This window comes from Primulina huaijiensis, chromosome 10 (assembly GCF_012295235.1).
Source record: "Primulina huaijiensis isolate GDHJ02 chromosome 10, ASM1229523v2, whole genome shotgun sequence".
Taxonomy (NCBI): domain Eukaryota; kingdom Viridiplantae; phylum Streptophyta; class Magnoliopsida; order Lamiales; family Gesneriaceae; genus Primulina; species Primulina huaijiensis.
Window position 1 is genome coordinate 3,377,266 of NC_133315.1, and position 24,114 is coordinate 3,401,379.

The window sequence follows — 24,114 nt, forward strand, 5'->3', positions numbered from 1 at the left end:
CTAAATGTCCCACTATTTTCAGTTTTTGTACCGTTTTAGTCCAAAATTTTATAAATCCTAACTTTACCCATATTTTTTGTTTTAATTTACTTGTTTTTTTTTCTTTCTAGCCTATCATGTTTTACAGAGTGTTTCTCATAGCCTACCACACAGGAAACCGATGGTTGCTGTTATAGATTCTTTCAACAACATCTAGAATAAACTTGTTTCGTTTCCTATCTTAAGACGTAGATTAAATTTTAATTTTTAAATAGATTTAACATGAGAGGGCAATAGGTTTGTAATTTTATTCAGATATAATATTTATTATTACACAGAAAACCTCATGTATGGGAGGAGATAACTTGTTTAACTACTTATCATAGCCTGAAACACAACACACATAAACTGAAAATATACTACAATGCTTACTTTTGGAGAAAATTGAAGAGTGGTTGATGCCTTCAACTTCCTTATGTCTTGATATATTGTAGGATAGGATTTTCTATATTGATCTTTTGGACCATATTATGAGATATAGTTGTCTGGCTACAGAAACCAGACAAATCTGCATGTGTTTCTTGTCGAAACACTTTTTCTTCAGTCGGAATTTGATTATTTCTCTCCATTAGATCTTTCTTGTCTCAAGACTTCTTCTTCTTCATTTTTCGTCTAAAGTAATATCCTGAAACTGAGATACTTAAAGTAGATATTGGTAATAAACCACTTCTTCAATATCCGAAGTTGACTCGAAGCGCCTTATTCTTTTTTTCTTTTCATTTTCTAGGCATTTGGTTGAGATGTGTCATCTTGCTCTAAATGTCATCAATTGCAGTCTTTAAAATTTTCATTAGCTCTAGTATGAGTTCTTCTGAAAATTTTTCTTGATGGTGTTCGTTCAATGGTTTGAGATGAATTCGAGGCTTGAGATGAAATCTTGTTTCTTGATGATCCACTTCTTTGTCCAGATTTGTAAGATCTGGACTTTTGTCTAGACCATACTATTCTTAGTTTCCAAGAACTCCTTTCGCTTTTCTCATTTCTAGCATAAGGATGATATTTAAATTTATTTATTTAATGCCTTTGTGGTTTACTTTCAATGATCGTTAAAATATCATTTTCTCTATAACATAAACGATTATGTTTGTTAATACCCATTAGTCTCTTATAATTCTTTTGTAATTATGGAAAATGAAAATATTCTGCCAATTTTTGTTTAAGAAAAGAGGATCTTCTAGCCAAAGTATCCAGATTGTCAGGGACGTATTCCCTAATCAGCAATTCTCTCCATGGACCAGGCTTTTTGGCAAAGAATAGCTACATTGCTATATTTTTTTGACTCCTAAATTTCATCTATCTTTATTGAATAATATAATGTATTCCTCTACTAGATAGATGTCAATAATTCAAGGTTATACACTGATTGAGTGTATTTTTCCTTCTTCTCTGTATCCTGACTGTTGAAATAGTCGATCCCAACGAATTATGCTTTGAATATGGTGACCATTATTCCTGCTATTTCATTAGAAGATTCTCTCACTAGGACTGACTTTTTTGTTTCAGTTGCAGTCATGTCCCAATAAATCTTGATTGATACACAAGACTCATTTCTTAAATTTTGATTAATCTTTCTTGAATATCTTCGAGACAATTCTTTTATATGGTTGTCATCAGGTTATTTTCTTTCTTGAGAGCGTTTTGATAAGATTGATCATTTTTTGTCGTCGGTTTAGGGTTTTGAACCACTTTGGCTTTCTTCTTATGATGTAACAAGGAATTTGTACCAAAAGAAGGTGGTAACTTTCCTCTCGTACTCCAATTTCTAGAACTAGGTTGGTGTTCTAGGTTTTGGATTCATGTTTGAATATTTCAAAGTTACAAGAATTTCTTCCTGTTTTTTGAGAATTTCTTCAATTTGTTGTGGTACATAATATAATTTATTTCCATAATTTTGTACTTTCTTTTAGATTTTTCTAATATCTCCCAAGAGTTTAAAAGAATTTAAGATGCTTTCTAGGTATCTTGGATCTTGAATCATTTCTACCTTAGCAGTTAGTTAGTATTGTTCTTAGTTGTTCTTGATATCTAATCTTGATTAGATATTTTTATTCAAAATATCCCATGAATATAACTTGAAATAAATAAAATTCGAACTTATGTTCGAGTTTATATTTTGATAAAATATATCCCCTCAGCGAGGTAAGTTACATATTAATAATTAATAATAATTTAAATGTTTGAATTAAAAAACATAGGCTTTTATAAAATTTTCAAGTCATTTCTTAGACCTTTATCAAACATTTATTTTGAAATTTTTTGAAAACATTTAAGTTTGAACGACTAAATTGGGCAAGCTTTTAAAAGATTATGGACTAATTCGGGAACGTTCAAAGAAGAGGGATCAAATTAAGAATTGTACTAAAATCATTGTTTTAAAAAGTGTCGTATGGGTGGTCATCCATCGGTTTCGGTTTGGGTTGGGAAAATTCCACCCTTGACTGGCATGTCCGTGGCCGATTACGATCTGGGTCACGGAACCGGCGGTCCGGGTCTGGATCCGATTCGACTCTTTCATTTTTTATTTTTAACAATCATTGAAAGAATAAAAAAGATAAATTGAAAAAAAGCTTGCACAATTGAACTTATAAAAACTTTATCAAATATTTAATAATCTCAATAAAAAATATATAATACATTTCTTGAATAAAAAATCTATTACATTTCTTCAATATAAATTCTATTGCATTTCAAATTCCAACATCTTATATATAAAAATATATATTATATTTCATTATTTTCAATAATATTCACTGGCATTTTCTCTTATCATTGTTCTGGATGTTCCCACGGTTACGTCTTGGTCTTTTGCATCATTTTTAATATATTGAGTTCGGGTAGCAGCTTTTGACCAATCATTGAGCAAACATTGGTGTTAGGATCACGTGTTTATCACTATGTCAAAATCTATAGTTGTTAACCTACTTATGGTAGCACAGAGTGCATCTACTTGTGTGTTAATGGGTCGGGCAGTTAGGCTCATGAGTACGGGGATGTGCGTTTTTATTTGCTGTTGCTATCTCATATCTCTTAGAGATCAGTTTTATCATTTCTCTACCGTCAGTCCTGTCCCAAGTAGAGAAAATATTACATGTTAAAATTTGTCGTCACTCTTTTACGGCCAACAAGATCAGGCGATGCAACGTCGACAGCTTGACGTACGAAAAATTCTCAAGAGGTCACCATCTTATTATTACTCTCACTGATGCACGCTTAACCCAACAATTTATCTTCAAATTTTCCGTCTTGAAGCTAGAATTTCTTTGATCCAATATATATCCTCCAATATTGTAAGCTTGCTCCACTGCAACCGTTGAAACGCGACTACTTTCTTTGGCTATTCTAAAGCGGATATATTTGTGTTTTTTGAGACCCTCAAGATGTCGAAAGTTTCCTCATCTACATCACTAAAATCAAAAGTAGTGGTAAAATAATTCTCAAGTTTTTGACAAGAACTTGAGGATCTTGGTGGACCTTTCGTCTGTTCTCTAAATAAAAATTATGTTTTAGTAAGTTTAAAAGTAATATTACTAGTCGTAGTAGATTTTATTTCATGTAGAACAATTTTTTCATCATATGTGATGTTATATTCATTATAAATATCATAAAAATTAGTTTTAATATTAAACAAAATCAATGAGATATTAGGAACCGCTTCCGAAAGTGGGTCTAAAGATTCATAATATAATGTTAACATTTCTTGTAAACTATCTAATTTAAGTATAAGATATAAAATAAAAGCACATAAAAATATTTCAGAAATTTGTGAAAATTTTTTTCTCATTTTTCTTTCACGACAAAAACACATTGAACTATAGCATCATAAATTTAATATGTTCACTAAAAATAGATGACGTGCTGCAACAATGTGTTAAAACTAAATGAAATATCAAATAATAAACACTAGATAATTGATCACTAACATCATTAAAAAACTTTCAAAATTTCACAAATACTAGTGTATATGTTTCATTGATTTGAAAATATTACAAGCTTGAACATGTTGATGAAAAAATATACACAATAAAATTTTAAATTCAAAAGACGATAATAACTATTTATATGTTGAATTCCAACGAGTTGGAACGTCTTGTGCAATGCAACTCGTTTAGGCCTTATGCCGTTTATTTTACAAAATTTGCCCAGTTGTTTTTTAACATGGGGTGTGCCCATAAATAATGAATTATATTCATAATTGATTGGATATGTGATGATAATTTTTTTTAGTACATCTTAAACACACAAATTTTAAATATGATATGTGCACTTAATATGAAAAAATTTACCACCTAGTGATGATTTACATATTTCAATAAGCTCGCTAATATTAGAAGTATTTGCAATAAATTATCAAAAAAAATTAAAAAACTTGAGAAGTTAGACCATATTATTATAAAATAACAAATATAAATTGAGAAATATTTTTTGTCGTGTTTGTTTCGTTAAAACATCTATATGCAAGGAACATTTTTTTTAATGTTTCAAGAATTATCAATCCAATTATATGCAATATCCATTTATGAACAACTTTGCTGATGATCACTCCAAGTATCGGAACACAAAGAAACTTTATTATTTATAAAGCTATTAAAATAATTATTTTATTTGATCAATGACTAATTTTTTAATTGTGATTTGAAAATATTTTGTGAGATATGTCAAATAGAAGGATTTGCACTTGTAGAAAGCCAATTTTAAAAGATAGTTACACTAAAACTAAAATAAAGTTGTTCAACAACACAAAATTTAGCCATTTATTCTCAAAATTTAAATTCATCAAATTTAAAAAAGTTGAGAATCATTACCCAGTCGAGAAGAAAATGCCGGAATTTGAGTTTGAGAACGATCAATACCATATTTTACGGAATTATTTTTCTTCACGTGTCTCGTCAAAGTTCCATAACCATTTTCTTGTTGAAATTTGTACGTTTTCGAACAATATTTGCATTTGACTTGCATATCACCGGAGGGAAGCGTCTTTTTTCGAAATGTTTGGTGAAAATATCGGATGTTGGGCGAGGCACTACTCGAGTTTTACTTTTAGGCGCTATCGTATTGCTCGTACTTTCTTGAGTTTGATGATGACATGTTGAGCATCTTGTTCACGTTCTTGATGTACCTCATCGTAATAATCAAGATAATAGCCATCGATATTGAATTAAAAAAATTGCGATACTCGAACTCGGGTGTGGCATGATGCACTTTCCCTTTCCTTGTCCACCCATACGACTTCATCCAGCTCTGTCCAATTATGTAAATATGAAATTGAAATAATTATGAAAATAAATCAATAAATGACAATAAATCAATAATCGAGAGACTTGATATTTTTATAATCAAGAAACAACTGAGAAATAAAAGGTCGAGAGAAAATTGTGTAAAAAATGTGAAATGGTGGGGATATTTATAGAAAAAATTTCAGACAAAAAATAATTGTTTAACAATTGATCCACCTGCCAAGGCCGATCGACAGGTCAACCATTGCACAACGGCCATGTTATCATGGTCGTTTTTCATCAATGGGCATAAAATCGTGATCGTTGATTTCAAATGATTTTTTTTAAAAAAAAAGAGAAAAAGAACGATCGATTTGGCGGGTTGACTCGTCGGGTCGACAACGCTAACGTATTAGTGACCGTAGATTTTGAACGGTCACTTGATGACCGATCTTGACCGTTCATTTAAAATATAAAAATAAATAAAAAAATTTGACCGACCCGTCTGGTCGAACCCGAAAAGATGGGTCGACGGGTTTTACAACCGTAAACCATAATCGGACAGCCGTTACAGGTCAAACCCATTGACTTGGTTAACTGGATCGTTGACCACAGGTCGGTTCCGGTTCGAGCCCGTATTTGACCCAGCCCTTGGCCAGGTCTAGCCTAGCACCTAGGCGTCTTCTAGAACGTTATTTTTTTTTACGTAAATATCCAATTCTTCTTTGTCATATTCATATTTTTTTCAATAATTCCTCTATATCGTATTCAAACTAAGAATTAATGACATATTTCTCCTCTTTATTTTTTTAAAAAATTAAAAGGTATATATTACATAATTTTGATTAAATATAGAAACTAAATTAGGTGTTTTTGGATATATATATATATATATATAAACATAATATTATTATTTAAAAATAAAATAATGACGTAAGGATATTTTACTTATTTTAAAAGTGATACTATGTGGACGTTGGTCAGTCAGCATTTTAGTTAGAGCAAGAAAAAGGTGCATTGATAAAGCATTAGATTTTCTTATCCCAACTTAAACTTTCTTTTAACTAATTAAGTCGGTCAAATAAGTAGAGACTTATCGTTAATAAACTTTTTTCTAAAAAATGTAATTCTTAATTACTAGATAAAATTGATTAAACAAAATCGAACAAATTAAAATTCACATACCTTTCAATAGCGGTGTTCATTAAACGGTTTACACCGAAAAAACCGACCGGACCATAAATTTCGGTTTTTTTGGTTCGGTTTAAACGGCTTTTTGGTCGGTTATGGTTTTGAGTTTTTGTATTTTTCGGTTTTTCGGTTCGGTTATCGGTTTTTGAAATTTTAAAACCGAAAAAACCGAACCGACCATTTAAAATATAATAAATAATAAAATAATTATTATAAGTAATTTAATAAATAATAAAATAATTAATATAAGTAATTTCATTATGTTTACTATTTTACTGCCTTATTGATATATAGTTGTGACTTGCAATCAGGTTTGTTAAGTTGATCTAATTTATATGAACTTATTATTTTTCATAATAGGTTGACATTTTCATTTCCCTACATATGAGGATTTTTTGTAGGAGTTGATGGATCCAATGCTGGAATTATTCACTATCAACATATCCAAATTCCAAATTGCTTACAATTGTTGTAACTATATTTTTTATTATTTTATTTTGATGTTTGTGAGATACTCAACAAATTGTTTAGAAAAATTATAGCTATGTCTGTTTTTAATTACTTTATTTTGATTTTTGTAAGATAATCAAAACCAATTTGATTGTGATTTTTTATTATATTTTTTCAAAATTTATAACGTACAACTTTATTTATAAATAAATTTAATAATCAAACCGTAATAACCCAACTGTAATACACAAAAACCAAACCGGACCGAATTAAAATGGTTTGGTTTAGGATTAAGCAATCGAAAAACCGTAAACCGATAAATCGAACCGAAGTTTATTAAAACCGAACCAAACCGACCGTTGCACACCCCTACCTTTCAAGGATCACATACTTTTTTTACCCTTTTTTCTTTTGCAAAAGCATTGATGACTATAGTTAAAATTATAAATGTTGCCATATGTTCAATAAATTTTATTTGACATAATAAAATAATTCAAATATATAATCAAAACAGGTAAGAAAATTTGAATAGAGAAAAACATGTTAGAAAAATCAATAACTTTAGCAACCTCATACAATTTTTACATCTAATTATTTATTTCATTCTCTCAAATACATACATATATATATATAAACATATATATATATAGAGTTTTGATATGCTGCACACCTATCGTGCACACCTATGTGAGCACCGATGAGGTGTCACTCATCCATTGGATGTGCAATTTTTCTATATTTCATCACACCCAATGGGTGAGTGACACCTCATCGGTGCTCACATTTGTGCACGGTAGGTGTATATATATATATATATATGTTTACTTGTTTTTTTATACAAATTTTAAAAATAATTGAAAAAAAAAGTTTTAAAAATGTTTCTGAAGCCAAAAAAACATTATATATTCAGGACAACTGAAACTGGAAAAACATTCTAACAGATCTATATCTGTGCAACTAGTCAACCGATGTATACATAAAAATGAAAAGAAATATTTTTGGTATAAAAAAAATATTTTTCCTAGGTTGCGTCATATAAATGATTCGTATCACAAAGGAAGTAGTTATTATAATTTTAAAATTTGTTAGATTAGATATATCATCAATGGAAATTAACAATATCTAATCATAGATGATAGTGATATTATTAATTCAATATAGAGCAATTATTTTTTTAATTATATGTACACATGACATACATAAAATCTTGAATAATATATTATATTGATGATTTGAATTGTATATAGAAACCAATGAGGGGACGACATTTTGTAACACGAAGTGGTCAATTTTTGGAAAGGCAAAAACTTGTGTGAGACGGTCTCACGGGTCGTATTTTGTGAAACGGGTCTCTTATTTGGGTCATCCATGAAAAAGTATTACTTTTTATGCTAAGAGTATTACTTTTTATTGTTAATATCGATAGGGTTGACCCGTCTCACATATAAAGATTCATGAGACCGTCTCACAAGAGACCTACTCTTTTGGAAATATACTAAAAGCTTTTTTTTCTGATGCAAATATAATATAAAACTGTGCCAAAGATTTAATAAAATTCGGGTTGTGATTCATTATTTATTTTCAAGAGGGAATTTTTTTTAAAAAAAATAACAATTGGTCAAATTACTTAAATTATCCAGAAATAAATCATGTTCTTATATCAATAAAGTTATCATATTACCAACATAAATACGATTGCTGTAATTATTATCATATTAGCAACTCTAATAAGAGAGCTCAATGGTTTTAGTTAGTACAGATGTCAATTCGGGTGTGTTAGGTCAGTCTGCTTCAGATTGAACATGGGTATTGCAAAAAAATTCACAACCCGAATATGAAAACTATGAATCCAAAAAGACCCACCCGATATTTTTTTTAAATATTTTTAATTTTTTTAGATATATGATTTTTTTTATTATGTAACATTATTATTTTATTATTTAACAAAATAATTAAATAAAAATTCAAATAATAAATATTTTAATCTAAACAAATAATAACAAAGCATCGTCTAAATATATGATAATTATGTTTCACGAATTTAAATATTTAAATTTAAGAGTAGAAGTTGTCTAAACTATTAATTAGTCCATAAAAGAAACAAATTTTTAGAAAATTCAAATATAACAAGGTGCAAGCATCACGAAATAACTTTCAATAAATTATTTAAAAATTCAATATTTTACAAAATAAATATTTGAATAGACATCTTCATTTATGAACAAATTCATAATCAAACATCCTCATTTATGAAAGAATTCATAATTTGAAACTCTATTTGCAGAACATTAAGCATATTTACTACAAAAAATAAAAAATTGTTTTAAAAATCAATATTTTACAAAATAAATATCACATGATGAAAATTTATAATATCAATACATATATAATGAAAAAATTCAAACACATAATATATAAAAATGTAGTCAATATTTCTTAATTCTATATAAAAAAAATTTAAAAATTTTGGTCAACCAGGACCCGATTATTTTTCGGGTCCAAACAGATTTGACTCGAACCAAAAAACCCTAAATCTTAATCTGATTTTTTCAGGTCGAGTCGGGTCAGGTCAGTTTCATTTTTTTTACACCCCACTAACTAGTGTGTACTCTTTAACCTGTTTGATCACCCAAATAATTAAGGCCAAACTAAAGATTTCCTCGTGACACAATCGATATGAAAATTACGTAAAATGTCGGTGCCAACTTGGAAAATCCATAATTGAAGTCTCTAACGACATAACCAATGCTTGCATCAACAAAGTGGCGTGTTCTGCATGGAAACCTATCCCCCATTCTTTTCCACGACAGATTCCTCCAACAATTTCATTCCCATTTTCACACCACTAACGCTTTCCATTGCAAATCTTCTGCTATATGAATTAACTGAATGCTTGTGATCATGTAAAGACTGGATAAAACATGTGACTGATAACATTCAATTAATACATCAACAAATATGATATCAAGTGTAGCAAAAGAATTCGCGACGTGTGAAAACGAAGCCGATTATAAGAAGCGTACTGCATGCAAGTTCATCCCATACGGAATTGCTTATTTATATTTCTCATACCTTATCCTAAAATTCCCTCCATGATTCTTTGTTAATAGTTTTTGCCATAAGGAGTCTTGGCTTTCCATCACTTGTGATTTCACTTCTCTTCTATAAAAGGATCACTTGCGTTCCCTAAATTCTTCATCTTGAGATAAAGAAATTTGATCAAGCACAATATGAAGAAATTAGTCTTAGTGATTCTCTCTTTTGCTCTGGTCCTTCGTCTCGGGGAGAGCTTCGATTTCCACGAGAAAGATTTAGAGAGAGATGACAGTTTGTGGGATTTGTACGAACGGTGGAGGAGCCACCACACGGTGTCGAGAAGCATTGATGAAAAGAATAAACGATTTAATGTCTTCAAGGCAAATACTCATTATGTCCACAATTTCAACAAGAAGGATAAGCCATACAAGTTGAAACTAAACAAGTTTGCAGACATGACGAACCACGAATTCAGGAACCTTTATTCGGGCTCGAAGGTGAAGCATCATCGGATGCTGCAAGGAAGTGTAAGAGGAAATGGAACTTTTATGTATGAGAACGTTCAAAGTGTTCCACCTTCTGTTGATTGGAGGAAGACAGGGTCTGTCACTGGTGTCAAGGATCAAGGCCAATGTGGTAAGGTTTCTTGTTAGACACATAATACACCAAATCACCTTTCATTCACTCGCATATCATAGCGCAAAATTGCAACCAGATGAGGCAAAGGTTTCGGTTCAATCATATATGGCAACTTCAAATAGAATTAGTTACTCGAGAAAACATGTCATACGCAACAAATCCTGAAGTTTAACTTCTCACCTGGGTGGTCGAGCTGAATCTTATCGTCTTGGTTTTGCCATGTCGGACTAGACCTTGGCGCAGTTGTTCGTTCACACTGAAGTTTCCGCCAAAGGCATGTGAGATAAGGTTTAACATTGAATAGCCTTCCATATCAATATGTTTATATATTACAGGTAGTTGCTGGGCATTTTCGACCGTGGTGGCAGTCGAGGGAATAAATCATATCAAAACAAACCATTTGGTTTCCCTGTCGGAGCAAGAGCTTGTTGATTGCGACCATGATCAAAATGCAGGCTGCGATGGAGGACTAATGGACTTAGCATTCGATTTTATAAAGAAGAAGGGTGGCATTACCACAGAGGCAAACTATCCTTACACAGCACAAGATGGTACATGTGACGGTAAAAAGGTAAACTATGTCATCACCGATCCAAGTTCGGATCAGACGCATTAAAGCAGTTAAGACAGGTGTTTCATGTTTCTATTTTTCCCCTTCTTTTTAATGTGTCAGGCTAATGCTCCAGCAGTGACAATTGATGGACATGAAAATGTGCCAGCAAACAATGAAGATGCCCTATTGAAAGCAGCAGCAAATCAGCCCATAGCAGTTGCCATAGATGCCGAAGGTTCTGATTTCCAGTTCTACTCGGAGGTAACTGGATATTTTACATTCTTCATGCATGAGCCCTAAAATCACTATCCTAAGATTATGAACTAAATGTCCTAAAGGAAATTTTCGGTTATAGGGAGTATTCACCGGAGAATGTGGCACCGAGCTAGATCATGGGGTGGCAATTGTGGGATACGGAACAACTCTTGATGGAACAAAATACTGGATAGTGAAGAACTCATGGGGAGCTGAATGGGGGGAGAAAGGTTATATTAGGATGCAGCGTGGTGTCCGAGCGAAAGAGGGACAATGTGGTATAGCAATGGAAGCTTCTTATCCTCTAAAAACTTCCTCCAATAATCCCCATGGACCCACCAAAATAAACCTCAAGGATGAACTCTAGATCACATTTCAAGATAATAAAAGAATTTGTAGAAGTACCTGCTATTTCTATATCTTTGGATTCCAGATGTTTGTGGCTATATGTGAACTTCACACAAATCAGTTCGAATGTATCATGTCATTCGAAGTATATTAGCTTATTGTAACATCATAAGAATGATGAAATAAAGAGTTCATTCACACTAGATACAATATTTTAAGATGAGATATTATTACATTTTCTTTGCAAATCCAAGCTTCTAGGCATCAAATTCAAACCACAGATTTAACTTCAACCAATTCGTCTACGACATGCAACAAGCCATATTTGGTAATGGGAAATTATTGACTGTTTATTCAATCAACCATAGCATCGAATAGGATCCTTGCAACCTTTAGCAGCTGACTGCTTAGAACCACCTCTTCCACCCTTCTCCAAGTATTGCTGGTGATACTCTTCAGCCTTGTAAAAAGTCTTTGCTGGTAAAATTTCTGTGACGATCTTATTTTTCCCAAACTCAATCTGCTTAGATTCTAAGGATTCTTTAGCTAATTCAGCTTGTCTCTCATTGTAGTAGTATATCCCTGATCTATACTGTGTTCCAACATCATTTCCCTATGACATAGTATAAGAAATAGTATTATACACAACAAGAGATATTCTCCATTATCATATAACACAAGCTAGCTATGCAACTTAAGTTTTGCATCTAAAATTTATTGACTCGACCCTTATACAAGTATCGCCATCTCATCCCAATTCTTAAGGTAATTGCCTCCTTGAGTTTCATGGATTACCACCAAACTTTGGGATAGATGAGTAAAGACCCACAGTTGATTATAAATAAGCTAAAAAACCATGTACTTTTGATCTTGTATACATAAACTCTACAGAAAAAGTTAATTAGCTAAACCTTGAATTTTAAATGAATAGCTAAAGTTCATAGACAAATTATTTTAATGAAAGATGTGCTTTTTGTGCGTATATATATGCAATTGTTCCAAAAATACAGAGTAGGAAAAAAAACATCATTTCGAGTGTAATAAAAAAATTACAATGTTTCCTTCTTCTTTTTTCCATAACACATCGAAAATTTCAAATATTTCTAAGAGATTTACGAAAAAACCAGGAAGAAAAAAAGCATAATTAATTTCTAGTAATATTAATTTATATTTTCAGCCTTCAGAACTCTTATTTCGGTATAATTTCTTATATATGCTTATAAAAAGCATGTACAACAAATATTGCAGCTACAGATTTAATTAGATAATTTATTTTTCAAATAAAATTTAGCACATTTAAAACAACAAAGGAGGCTTTATCCAATCGGCCACCAAAGCTTGGCAGCAGAAGCTAAACTACTGGACAATGTTGTAAATGGTAGGAGATCATCTAAAAGCCAAAACCAACCTAATTTCACATATACAAACAAGCAAGAATTTCTTGAAACAATTCCCAAAATTTCCTACAAATCAAAAGCTCAAAACTTTGCATCGAAAACAAGAAAATTATAACCGAGACAGCATAAAATTTGTTAAAATTCTTTGAATTTATTGATTCCCAACAGATAAATGAATCAAACTATAGATGAAAAGGCTTAAACTTGAGTATTCAAGAAACTGAGATATACCTGGCGATTGAGAGTAGTCGGGTTATGTTTTGCCCAGAACACGTCGAGCAAAGTAGTGTACGGGCAAACATTCGGGTCAAAGTGAACCCGAACCACTTCAGCGTGGTTGGTGGATCCGGTGCAAACAGATTGGTAAGTCGGGTTGGGGACATGGCCCTGGGAGTAGCCCACTTCAGTCTTCACCACCCCCTCCAATCTCTGATACGTTAGCTCCACTCCCCAAAAGCAACCCGCCGCAAACTGGGCCAGCTCCAGACTAGGCGCAAATGGAGCATCCAGATCCGGCTCCAAGGCCGGGTTGGCCGTGGACTTGTCGTTGGTCGCCATTGCTGTTTGGATTTGATTTTGTGCTGAATGTATAAAAAAATGAAGGGATTTATTGACAGATTATAGATGAATCTGGCCATGTCTATGGGCAAGAATATTTCAAACAAATAAACATCGTGGCAACAAGCGTACCTCATAAAATTATGATAGGATAATTAATGAATATAATATTTTATTTTTTATTTTTTGGAACGAAGAGGGGAAAAAATTAAATTTTGAGGCTGCACTATTAATTTTCGAAAAATTATATATAAAATTTGTTTTTTTAAATTTTAAAAAAAATCGGATGGAAATAGGCACTTCCCCAACCCGATCTCCCTAAAGTGGAGGAGAAGTGACAATTTTGGCAAGATAAAAAAAAATATTATGAATCACAACGATGGATTTAATAAGTTTTTGTCAATAACTATGTCCATTAAATATAAACATAAAACTAAAAGCTCATACAAAATTAGAAAGAAATTTCGTTGGTTCTGCCAACAAAGTCACTTGTTGAATCAAAGAGAGAGAGATTCGAGGATCAAGTGTATGGAGCACGATCAGCTAATATGGGAACCACTACTAGAAAAAAAGCTTATTCGAGAGAAATACATTGAAAAGAACTTAGATATATATAGTAAGCAAAGATAAAGCATATAAAACATCCCGTAATGATTTTTTACGTTAGTATATTATTCTTATCACAGATTCAATGGTTATCATTGATCAAAAGATCTCACATAATTTTTTTTGAAAAACAATGGTGGTAATTTGATTTACCAAAGTAGGGGTGTCAATTCGAGTGAGTCGGATGGGTTAGGTCGGATTGAGCAATAGTAGTATTCAAAAATTACTCAACCCGAACCTGAGCCAACTCGAAAACTCCCAACCCGAATCCGAATCAACCCGATCAACCCGATTAACCCGATTTTGAATTTTTTTGACTTTTTTTTTTAAAGAAAATTAAATAAAATTCAAATAATAATAATAATAATAATTAAAGTTAAACACATAATAACAAAATCTCCATCATATATGATTTAAATTTGAAAGTCTAATTGTAGAAAAATAAAGTATATTTACTAAATCAAATAAGCAATTGTTTAAAAAATAAAAAATGTTTAAAATAAATATCAAATTATGAAAATTTATGATATAAATATATAATAAATATTTTTTCAGACATTATAAGCAATATTTATTAATTATATTATTTTAAAAAAATTTTAAATTTTCGGTTTGACCTGAAACCAACCCAATCATTCTTTTCGGGTCAGCTATCGGGGTAAAATCCGATCTGACCCGAACTCGAAAATCTCAAACCCAAACTTGTTTTTTTTCGAGTTGAATTGTGTCGGGTTGATAGGTCGTGCTTTATTTTGACACTCCTTATATCAAATGAAGAGTAATGGTGTCATGATAGATTGAATCTCAAAAGATTTTATGAGGCAACAAGTAATGTAGCCTCATAGAGTTAGTAATTAGACAGTATATAATATGATAGGATAATTCATTAATATAATATGATGTATAATCTAAATACTCCAATATATATAAATAACTAATGAAAAAGAAAATAAGTATTAAGAATGAAAAAATATATATTCATAGTTTGTTGAGCACAATCGAAATAAGTCGTTGCTTCTTTGCTTCATGTTGCATGTGGCCCAAAAATAAAAATAGTTTTAATATATGTATATATTTTATGTTCTGTTATTTAGTATTTGAGCCCAAAAAAATTAAATTAAGCCTACTAAAATCTTATTATATTTGTTACTTTTGTTTAATCCCAAATCTCTTTTAAATTTCAACACTCAAAATTTTTCAATAATTCGCACTTTGTAGCTACTGATTTCAGTGCTTCAGCATTTATGTTCTTGTACAACTCTTCGTCAAAAATATCGATAGCATATTTTGTCTAATTTTAGATTCTCTTCATCAAAAAAATTGATAGTACATTTTGAAGATGTCCAAAATTTGAAGTTCGATTGAGGCCAAGAAACGTTCAAAAATATTTAGAACATATGCTGATTGATTTCTTGAAGATTTACGGGTCCAAATTTCACTCTTCATATTTAATTATCGATTAAGTCAACTTCCACAACTTTCAATACATGGAATCAAGTTATAAACTCCTTTATAAGCATTATGTTTTATCTTCATCAAACTACGGTCGCCTAATTCAATTCCTTGAACTTTGACTATCTCAACGGAGACACAGAATCTGATACTTGTATGACCCTCAATGCTTCAGGGACACAGTTAGCCGTGAGTTCACATCTCCATGTAATTCATAATAACATTTATTTTTAATCGGGTTTACCCTAATTAGTCTCATTCTTTTCATCAACACATTGATCAAAAATGTCAGAACTCATTTCTGATTGCACTCATCGGATCAAGATAAGACCGTCTAGTAACATCACCAGATGATCCCCTTGGTATCATTGTTAGTGCATGGAAGAACCTTAAGTTATGGTTAGCGTATAGTACGGTCCTTTCAACTCACATATCCCGATCGAATTTGCAATCATTGGTATATCGAGAGTCGTATATGAATTCGATAATGATATGATGTATATTTGGGTAATAATAGTGATATGATATGTGCAACTGAGGAAACACCTTTCCAAAATGCACATGTCTTACTCTGACCAAAGATTCCTTGCACTATTAACTCATCAGATCACATCATTAAGTCAAACGGTGAATCCCTCATTACAATTTATTTGCTCATACATATTTCGAAACTATACTCAACCTCACTATCTAATGACCCTCAATGGAGTCGGTAAATGAATCAAAGTACATGCTAGTATGTATAGTCTTTACATTGTCTCGGGTCGAAGGACTAACTGTGTACAACCATAACCACATATTATTCTACTCGATAAGTGATAAACACTTGGACAGTCCGGGGGAGAGTTGTTTAGTACATCATTAAATGCTCACACATTTGTATAAATGGACATCTTCATGCTCTTACAAATGAAACACGAAGTTTATATCACAGATGCTAGTTTCAAGCGATCTTCATCCTTATTTTAGGTTGCTGATTTGAATGAGAATCTGTTTAAAATATATGATATGATTCCTAATAAGTTTCATAATCTTACGTTAAGAGACAGACCTCATGGTAACTATTATATATTCAAAGACTTTTTCTATGTAACTCGCATGAATATACAGATAAAGTAAATGTCATAATTGAATAAAACCGTAAAATATTATTAACATAAATATTGTTTTAACATTAGAGTCAATAAAATCCAAACCACAAGTTGATTCGTTGAACAAATTTGTTCATTTCAGTTTTGCACCATGTACCAGCACGAATAATTTTAAGCAAATTTTTTGTGTATGCTGAAATGGAGTGATCATTCATTGCCTCTGTTCCAGCGACACATGGTTATGGTACCAAATTTAAGAGATGGCAACAAATTATGTCTTTCTTGCCACCATGAACCTTGCAAGGTCTTTGTAAGAAAATGTCCCGAATATGTCTGAAAAGAAAACTGACAAAGATGAGAGGGTGGTGTATGATGCATGGGACATTGGCAACTTTCTATGTCGCAACTATGTATAAATGGTATGGACAACATGTATAATTCAACGAAAACTACAAAAGAATTATGAGAATCTTTGGAAAAGAAATACAAAATGGAAGATTCCAGATCGAGAAAATTCATTTTTGGCATATTTTTTCGATAATATTTGTGATTTTCTGGTATATAATAGTGTATATGTAATTTTACAACTTGCCGACGACAGCAGGGATAACAACTGGGTGCATAGAACGCCACCTTACAGTTACAATTTCTTGAATATGTCCGATCATTTTGGTTCTTCAGTTCTCTTGCGGATTTAATTGTCAAACTCTGAAACTTATAATGCTCCAATAGGTTCACAATGTGTTCCACGTGTCACAACTAAAAAGATATGTACAGATCCAACCCACATTCCAGTGGCAGAACCATTAGTGAACGAAGGGAACCAAAACAAAAATTTGGTGTATGGAGAAGTCCCAATCTGAATTGTGGGCACCAAAGATTAAGCGTTGAGGCAAATAATTATTCATTATGTCAAGGTCTAATGGTCAAACTACACTGCTTGAGAAGCCAAGCCAAGTTTCAAAGACAAAACTTCTTATAGGGAGGGAGGAATGTAAGACTCAAGCCCTTGAGCCCAATTATCACCATGTCCAAATCTTCTCCTGGTTATATAAAAATTAAAATTATTCTTCACATTCTACAATCTACGTCAAAATAATTCACTCTCAAAGTTATATATATATATATATATAAAGAGCGTGAAGTGCCATCTAGAGGGATTCAAGTTCTATTCCAGTCAACCTTGAATTCAACACTAGTAGAAGATTGTAAGCGAAATGTGTATTTTTTTGATACTTTTATAATATTTATCCTCATGGTATTTTAAGTTTAAATTATGATCTATTACATGACATATAATTTCCAATAAAAAATTTTTGTTTTGATCTTGCCTATGACCTTGTCTAATCTGGTTAAACTAGACATATATGATCCAGTCTGCGAGTTAAGCCAGATGTTATGATCCAGCCTAAAGAGTTAAGTTAGACATTATAATCCAGTCTAAGAAGTTAAATCAGACATTATGATCAGTTAATCTAGACATTATGATTCATTTTGGAGAGTTCGGTCATATATTTGATGTTTATCATGTGTGAAATATTAAATATGCTTGTGAATAAATTTGATTTGTGATTTATAAAAATGTTATGATATTTTTAAATGTGAAAATATCCTCCATCCATATTACTTAGTGACAATCATATCACTCACTCTTACACTCCTTTCAGATGATGATACAGTTGAGGATCAAGAATATGTTGAATTTTGAGGTTGGTGATTTGCCATGGGATTGAACATGCTGCTATTTTTCTTTTTTAGTTTGTATTTTGGAACTGTTTAAGTTGGATTTTGGAAAATTGATTTGTTATGTTTGAAATAAGTGAATTGTTGATTTTATGATTGAGATTGTAAAGCAATTATTTATTCAAATTTTGGAATAAATATCATTTATCTTAGGCTTAGTGTTCTTTTAGAAATAAAATTTAAACTATTAATTCTGTGAACACTGTCGATGTCCATGCCCTAAAACTCGAGGCGTGATAGATATTTAGTCATATGGATGGATGATCGTTTGATCATTGTACTCAACAACCCTCCTCCAAACTTTTCAAGTGGTTATCCCTTATCGAGTATGTGGTTATGGTTGTATATCATTAGTCCTTTGACCCGAGACAACGTGGAGGCTCTACGTTCTAGCACTGTACTTTTACTCGTTTACCAACTTTAAGATGTTCATCAAATGGCAAGATTGGGTGTATTCCCGACATACATAGGATTCAAGCATATAGAGATTTACCTCTCACATACGGGTGTGGATATCATATTTCATCTGATGAGCTAATATCGCAAGGAATCTCTAGCCAAAATAGGACATGTGCATTATGGAAAGATGTTTCCTTGGTTGCACATACGATGACACTAATTACTCAAATATACATCATATCGTTATCAAATTCATTTGCAACTCTTGAATCACTTGAAGTTGTGAACCCCTGGCTAATTGTATCTTTGAATCATTGAAAATCACACAAGTATAAAATTATGTGTTTTCGTTGAGAAAGTCAGATTCAAGGAATTGAATTTGGCTACTCTAGTTTGATTGGAGGTCAAACAGATTGTTTATAAAAGCGTTTATAAGAATATTCCATATTTGAAGTTGTGAAAGTTAGCTCAACTGCTAATTTAGTAAAGAAATTGCAACTACCTCATTTAGGGCTGTTCAAACTTCAGATAAAATCGAAAAAATTGAAAATTGAAACCAAAAAAACCGAACACTGAATCGAACCAAAATTTTATAATTCGGATATAATATTAAAATCGAAATTAATTTGATTCGGTTTCGAATTATATATGTCAAATCGAACCGACCGAAAAAATCAAAATTTCATTAAATAAATAATTTTATTTTTATTACATATTTTTTGAGATGATATCAGTGAATGATAAATTATTTTGAATAATATTTAGTTGATTGTTGTTTATGTAATTTATTTAGACTTTATCTTTAAATGTTTTACTAATAAATCATGTAAAAAGATAACATATTATATTTTACATTATATTTATCTTATTAATTTAAATAATTGTATCAAAACCAAAATAACAGACCGAAATAACCGAACCATTTCGGTAGAAAACCGAATCGAATCGAAGAAAAATGGTTCGGATATCGGATTATATATTTGTAAAACCAAAAACCTAAAAAACCGAAACCGAACCGACCGATGAATACCCCTAGCCTCATTCAATGATTGAGTTCTAAAATAAGCAGCTGCAAAAAATGAATCAGTGGAAATTTTCACTTTTCTTTATAATAACGAGAATTGTACTCTCATCACCTCGACGTTGTCTGATCGTCCATATGTAATATAATGAAATCAAAATTATTTGATTAATAAATTTAAATATGCTAATTAAATATTAATTAAGTAGTTTTGACTACTATGTGAAATTTTCATGGAATATTGTAGACGAGTCTAGAATTAATTAATTAATTAATTAATGCTTATTTAATTATCTCATGTATTGTCAAAAGTTGAAATACATGGGATAATGACTAGGTAATGAATTATTTGATTCATAAGGTTAGAGAATATTAATACAACTGTAACTAGTAAGAGTTATAATTAGACAATGAAACCTATTGGATATTTTTGATAAGGTGAAAAATCTAATTAAGAGTCTCATTAAGATTCTAATTTAGAATCCTTGTAGGATTATAATTTAGTCAATGAAAATTATAAATATGACAATACATGTCATACTAACATGCTAGCTATTTTTCTTCGCTCCTTCACACAAAATAGAATTGGCCCTACCCTCTTTTGAAGAATCTTGGTTTTGACCTCCACATCACCCCTACGCCGCCGTCATGGTTCCGATGTCTTCTGATGATCTCGTCTCAATGCAAATTTCTAATATATTATCTAGTGCGAATTAGAAGAGGAATTTGGTATTCAGTCGTGAACCTAATTAGAATATTGAAGAATGACGACTTCCAGTTGATTGTTTGTAGGGATTTTACACTGGATTGTTTGTAGGGATTTTACAAGGACTATCTTTACTTAAATCTGGAATAGTTTGGTGACCAGCGTTTAGATTTCAAAAGTAAAAATTATAAACATCCTATTGTTGATATTTGAATCATACGACGTCCAATAAATATTTGATTGTCAAAAATTAAAGTTTTTTGAAAAATTTTAAACTTCTGTTGTGTCTTGAGTGCCAGAAAACGATATTCCAACAATGATATCATAACATATATTTTCAATCATATGATTCCTATCGTTTATTGTTTTAAATCATGTTGAGTGTATTTAATTATAACCGCATAAGTTATCCCTGAAAATTATGCAACGCCCTGAATTCCGGGTTTTAAAACAAAATTTTATTTTTTCTGTGTGCGGCTGCACGGAAAAATTTGGTCAGCACAAGAGGCAAAGCATGCTACCCGAGATGGTCTCAGGCAGCACTGTATCTAAGGCCTTGAGGTGCTTTTCGGCCACACCGCAGTTGAATGGTATGTAAGAATGTCGTAATCAAACTTTGATAGACATGGTTTAATCTATGATGAGATTCAGTAAATTATAGCCATCTTCTTGGGGATATGCGCTAGAGAATGCGAAAATGTTGTTGAATAATGTTCATACAAGATAAAACACCATATCAGATATGGATGGGATTAGAAAGCCTCATAAATATTCTTTCATAAGAATATAGAGATGTCCTGCCATGTGAAGCTAACAGTGGAAGAAAAATGGGATAACAGATCCAATTTGTCTTACTTTATGGGATATCTAAAGAATTCGGTTGGATATTAATTATATGATCCTAAAGAAACCAAAATGTTTGTTTCAAGGAATGTAACCTTCTTGAAGAGGTGGTTTCTATTAGATAAAATAGGTGAGATGATAGAACTCGAGAAGATTCGAGAAACACTCACTCTTGAAATGGTAGAACCCATGCCTCAATAGTCAGTCTAACAAGTACATGCTCGTAGGAGATCTAAAAGGGTCTCAAGGCACCTAAGAGGATGAGCTTGCTTCTTGAAGAGGGTCAAGATTAGATCATTTCTAGATGTGATCCAAGAAACAATTTCTGATGCCAATTTATCCAAATTTCTTGAAGTCATGTAGTTCGAGATGGACTCCATGTATTCGAACCATGTATGCTCCTTGGTAGATCTATCTGAGAGAATTGTTCTCATAAGATGCAAATAGATTTACAAAAGAAAACTTGGGGCGGATGAGAAGGTAATCACCTTCAAGGCAAGACTGGTAGGAAAAAAAACATGTACTCAAAGGAATGGAATTCATTATGATGAAACATTTTCTTCAATCGTAATGTTCAAGTCCATCAGGATACTTCTAGACATAACAGCGTGTTATGCTTATGAAATATAGTATTTGGATGTGAAGCAACTCTCCTTAAAGGTAATATTAAGTAAGATATTTTAATGTTTCACCATGAAAGATTCAGTGGTAAATGAGCATAAAGTATGCAAACTTCGGATATATATTTATGGACTCAAACATGCATCGAGGAGTTGGAACCTCTTATTCAATAACGCTATCAAAGAGTTTGATTTTGTTAAGAGTAATGAGGAACCATGTGTGTACAATAAGGTTAGTGGAGGTGTAGTGACATTCCTAATATTTTATATTGATGGCTCATTAGGAATGATATAAGATTTTTGCAATCAACTAAAGTATAGTTAGCTAGTAAATTCTCCATGAAGGACATGGGTGAAGCATCTTATGTATTAGGGATACAAATCTATATGGATATATCAAAGAGGATGTTAGGGCTCGCCCTGTTCACTTATATTGATACTATACTAAAGAGATTCTTTATAGAGGGAGTCAAAGAAAAGATATATATCAATGTTTCATGGCGTGACTCTATCCAAGTTTATGTGTCCTAAGATTGAAGATGACTCACAAAACCATGACATGCATCTCATATGCATTTGCTATTGGAAATATTATGTATGATATGATATTTATTCGATTTGATATAGCCTTTGCACTGAGTGTTGCAAGCAGTTATTAGTCGAATCCTAGTCCATTGCATTGGAAAATCATGAAATATATTATTAACTATTTAAGAAAGACTGAAAAATTTTCATGGTCTATGGGGTGGATAATTAAAATTGGAAGGTTACACTGATTCTAGCTTCCAATCAGATAAGAATGATTTGAATCAACATTGGATTTATATTTAAAAACAATGGTGGTGTTGTCTCTTGGAGACGTTCCAAGCAAAGTACCACATCAGAATCAATCACAAAATCTGAATACGTAACTACATCAGCTACAAAAAAAGAGGCTGTTTAAATAGGGAATTTCGTCCATGAGTTGGACATCATTCCTAATGTAGTATGATATGATATTTATTCGATTTGATATAGCCTTTGCACTGAGTGTTGCAAGCAGTTATCAATCGAATCCTGGTCCATTGCATTGGAAAACCGTGAAATATATTATTAACTATTTAAGGACTGAAAAATTTTCATGGTCTATGGGGTGGATAATTAAAATTGGAAGGTTACACTGATTCTAGCTTCCAATCAGATAAGAATGATTTGAATCAACAGTGGATTTATATTTAAAAACAATGGTGGTGTTGTCTCTTGGAGATGTTCCAAGCAAGGTACCACATCAGAATCAATCACAAAATCCGAATACGTAACTACATCAGCTACAAAAAAAGAGGCTGTTTAAATAGGGAATTTCGTCCATGAGTTGGACGTCATTCTTAATGTAGTTGATACAGTCTCAGTGTATTGCGACAATATTTGTGCCAGAAAAAGGGCCAGAGTCTCATCATCGATTTAACATATACTGAAGAAGTTCTACATAATCTGGGAGATTATACGAAGAGTAAACATATTAGTAGAGAGAGTCGTCGATGCAGATAACGTTGTTGATCCACTTACGAAGATCTTTCCAGGATCATTTTTTTTAGAAGCATCGTGAAACAATAAGTTTGGAATCTATGCGTAGTTGGATATAGGAAAAGTATGAGATTGTTAGAGTATGTGCCAAATGAGCTAACTTATGGTTTGAGTTTTATTGACTCTTATGTAAAAACAATCTTTAATTTAATAATATTTTAAGGTTTTATCCAATTATGGCATTACTTTATTTGTAAACTTATGCAAGCTGCATAGATATAATCCTTGAATATACTATAAGTTCCATAAGGTCCACAAGCCACGTGGATCATGAAATTAATTAGGCTGTTTATTCTAAATTTGTTCCTATTCGATTCATCCACCTAAAACAAAGATAAAGGTTGCTCGAGCTCGATACTAACATCTATGATGTTAATGTCATGTTTTATTA

The 24,114-nt window shown here is 31.7% G+C and overlaps 2 protein-coding genes across 2 annotated transcripts; one reads left to right on the forward strand and one right to left on the reverse strand.

Moving 5' to 3' along the window:
- The first annotated feature begins 9,812 nt into the window (after positions 1-9,812).
- On the forward strand, positions 9,813-11,949 carry LOC140986457 (vignain-like). The gene is made up of 4 exons (XM_073454714.1): positions 9,813-10,565; positions 10,904-11,139; positions 11,242-11,382; positions 11,477-11,949. Exons 1-4 carry the CDS (start codon positions 10,124-10,126, stop codon positions 11,741-11,743), a joined length of 1,086 nt encoding a protein of 361 aa, XP_073310815.1. The 5' UTR covers positions 9,813-10,123; the 3' UTR covers positions 11,744-11,949.
- Positions 11,900-13,774, reverse strand: LOC140986458 (peptide methionine sulfoxide reductase-like). Its single transcript, XM_073454715.1, has 2 exons — positions 13,353-13,774; positions 11,900-12,337 (listed from the first exon to the last, which is right to left on the reverse strand). The coding sequence occupies exons 1-2, from the start codon at positions 13,677-13,679 to the stop codon at positions 12,083-12,085; spliced, it is 582 nt and encodes a 193-aa protein (XP_073310816.1). The 5' UTR covers positions 13,680-13,774; the 3' UTR covers positions 11,900-12,082.
- Positions 13,775-24,114: the final 10,340 nt, after the last annotated feature.

Bases quoted from the DNA above. Each gene is read 5' to 3' on its own strand.
- LOC140986458 (XM_073454715.1), bottom strand. From the start codon at position 13,679: ATGGCGACCAACGACAAGTCCACGGCCAACCCGGCCTTGGAGCCGGAT. The intron at 12,338-13,352 runs GTATATCTCAGT...ACTATGTCATAG, and splicing joins CGACTACTCTCAATCGCCAG to GGAAATGATGTTGGAACACA.
- LOC140986457 (XM_073454714.1), top strand. From the start codon at position 10,124: ATGAAGAAATTAGTCTTAGTGATTCTCTCTTTTGCTCTGGTCCTTCGT. The intron at 11,140-11,241 runs GTAAACTATGTC...TTAATGTGTCAG, and splicing joins GTACATGTGACGGTAAAAAG to GCTAATGCTCCAGCAGTGAC. The intron at 11,383-11,476 runs GTAACTGGATAT...TTTCGGTTATAG, and splicing joins ATTTCCAGTTCTACTCGGAG to GGAGTATTCACCGGAGAATG.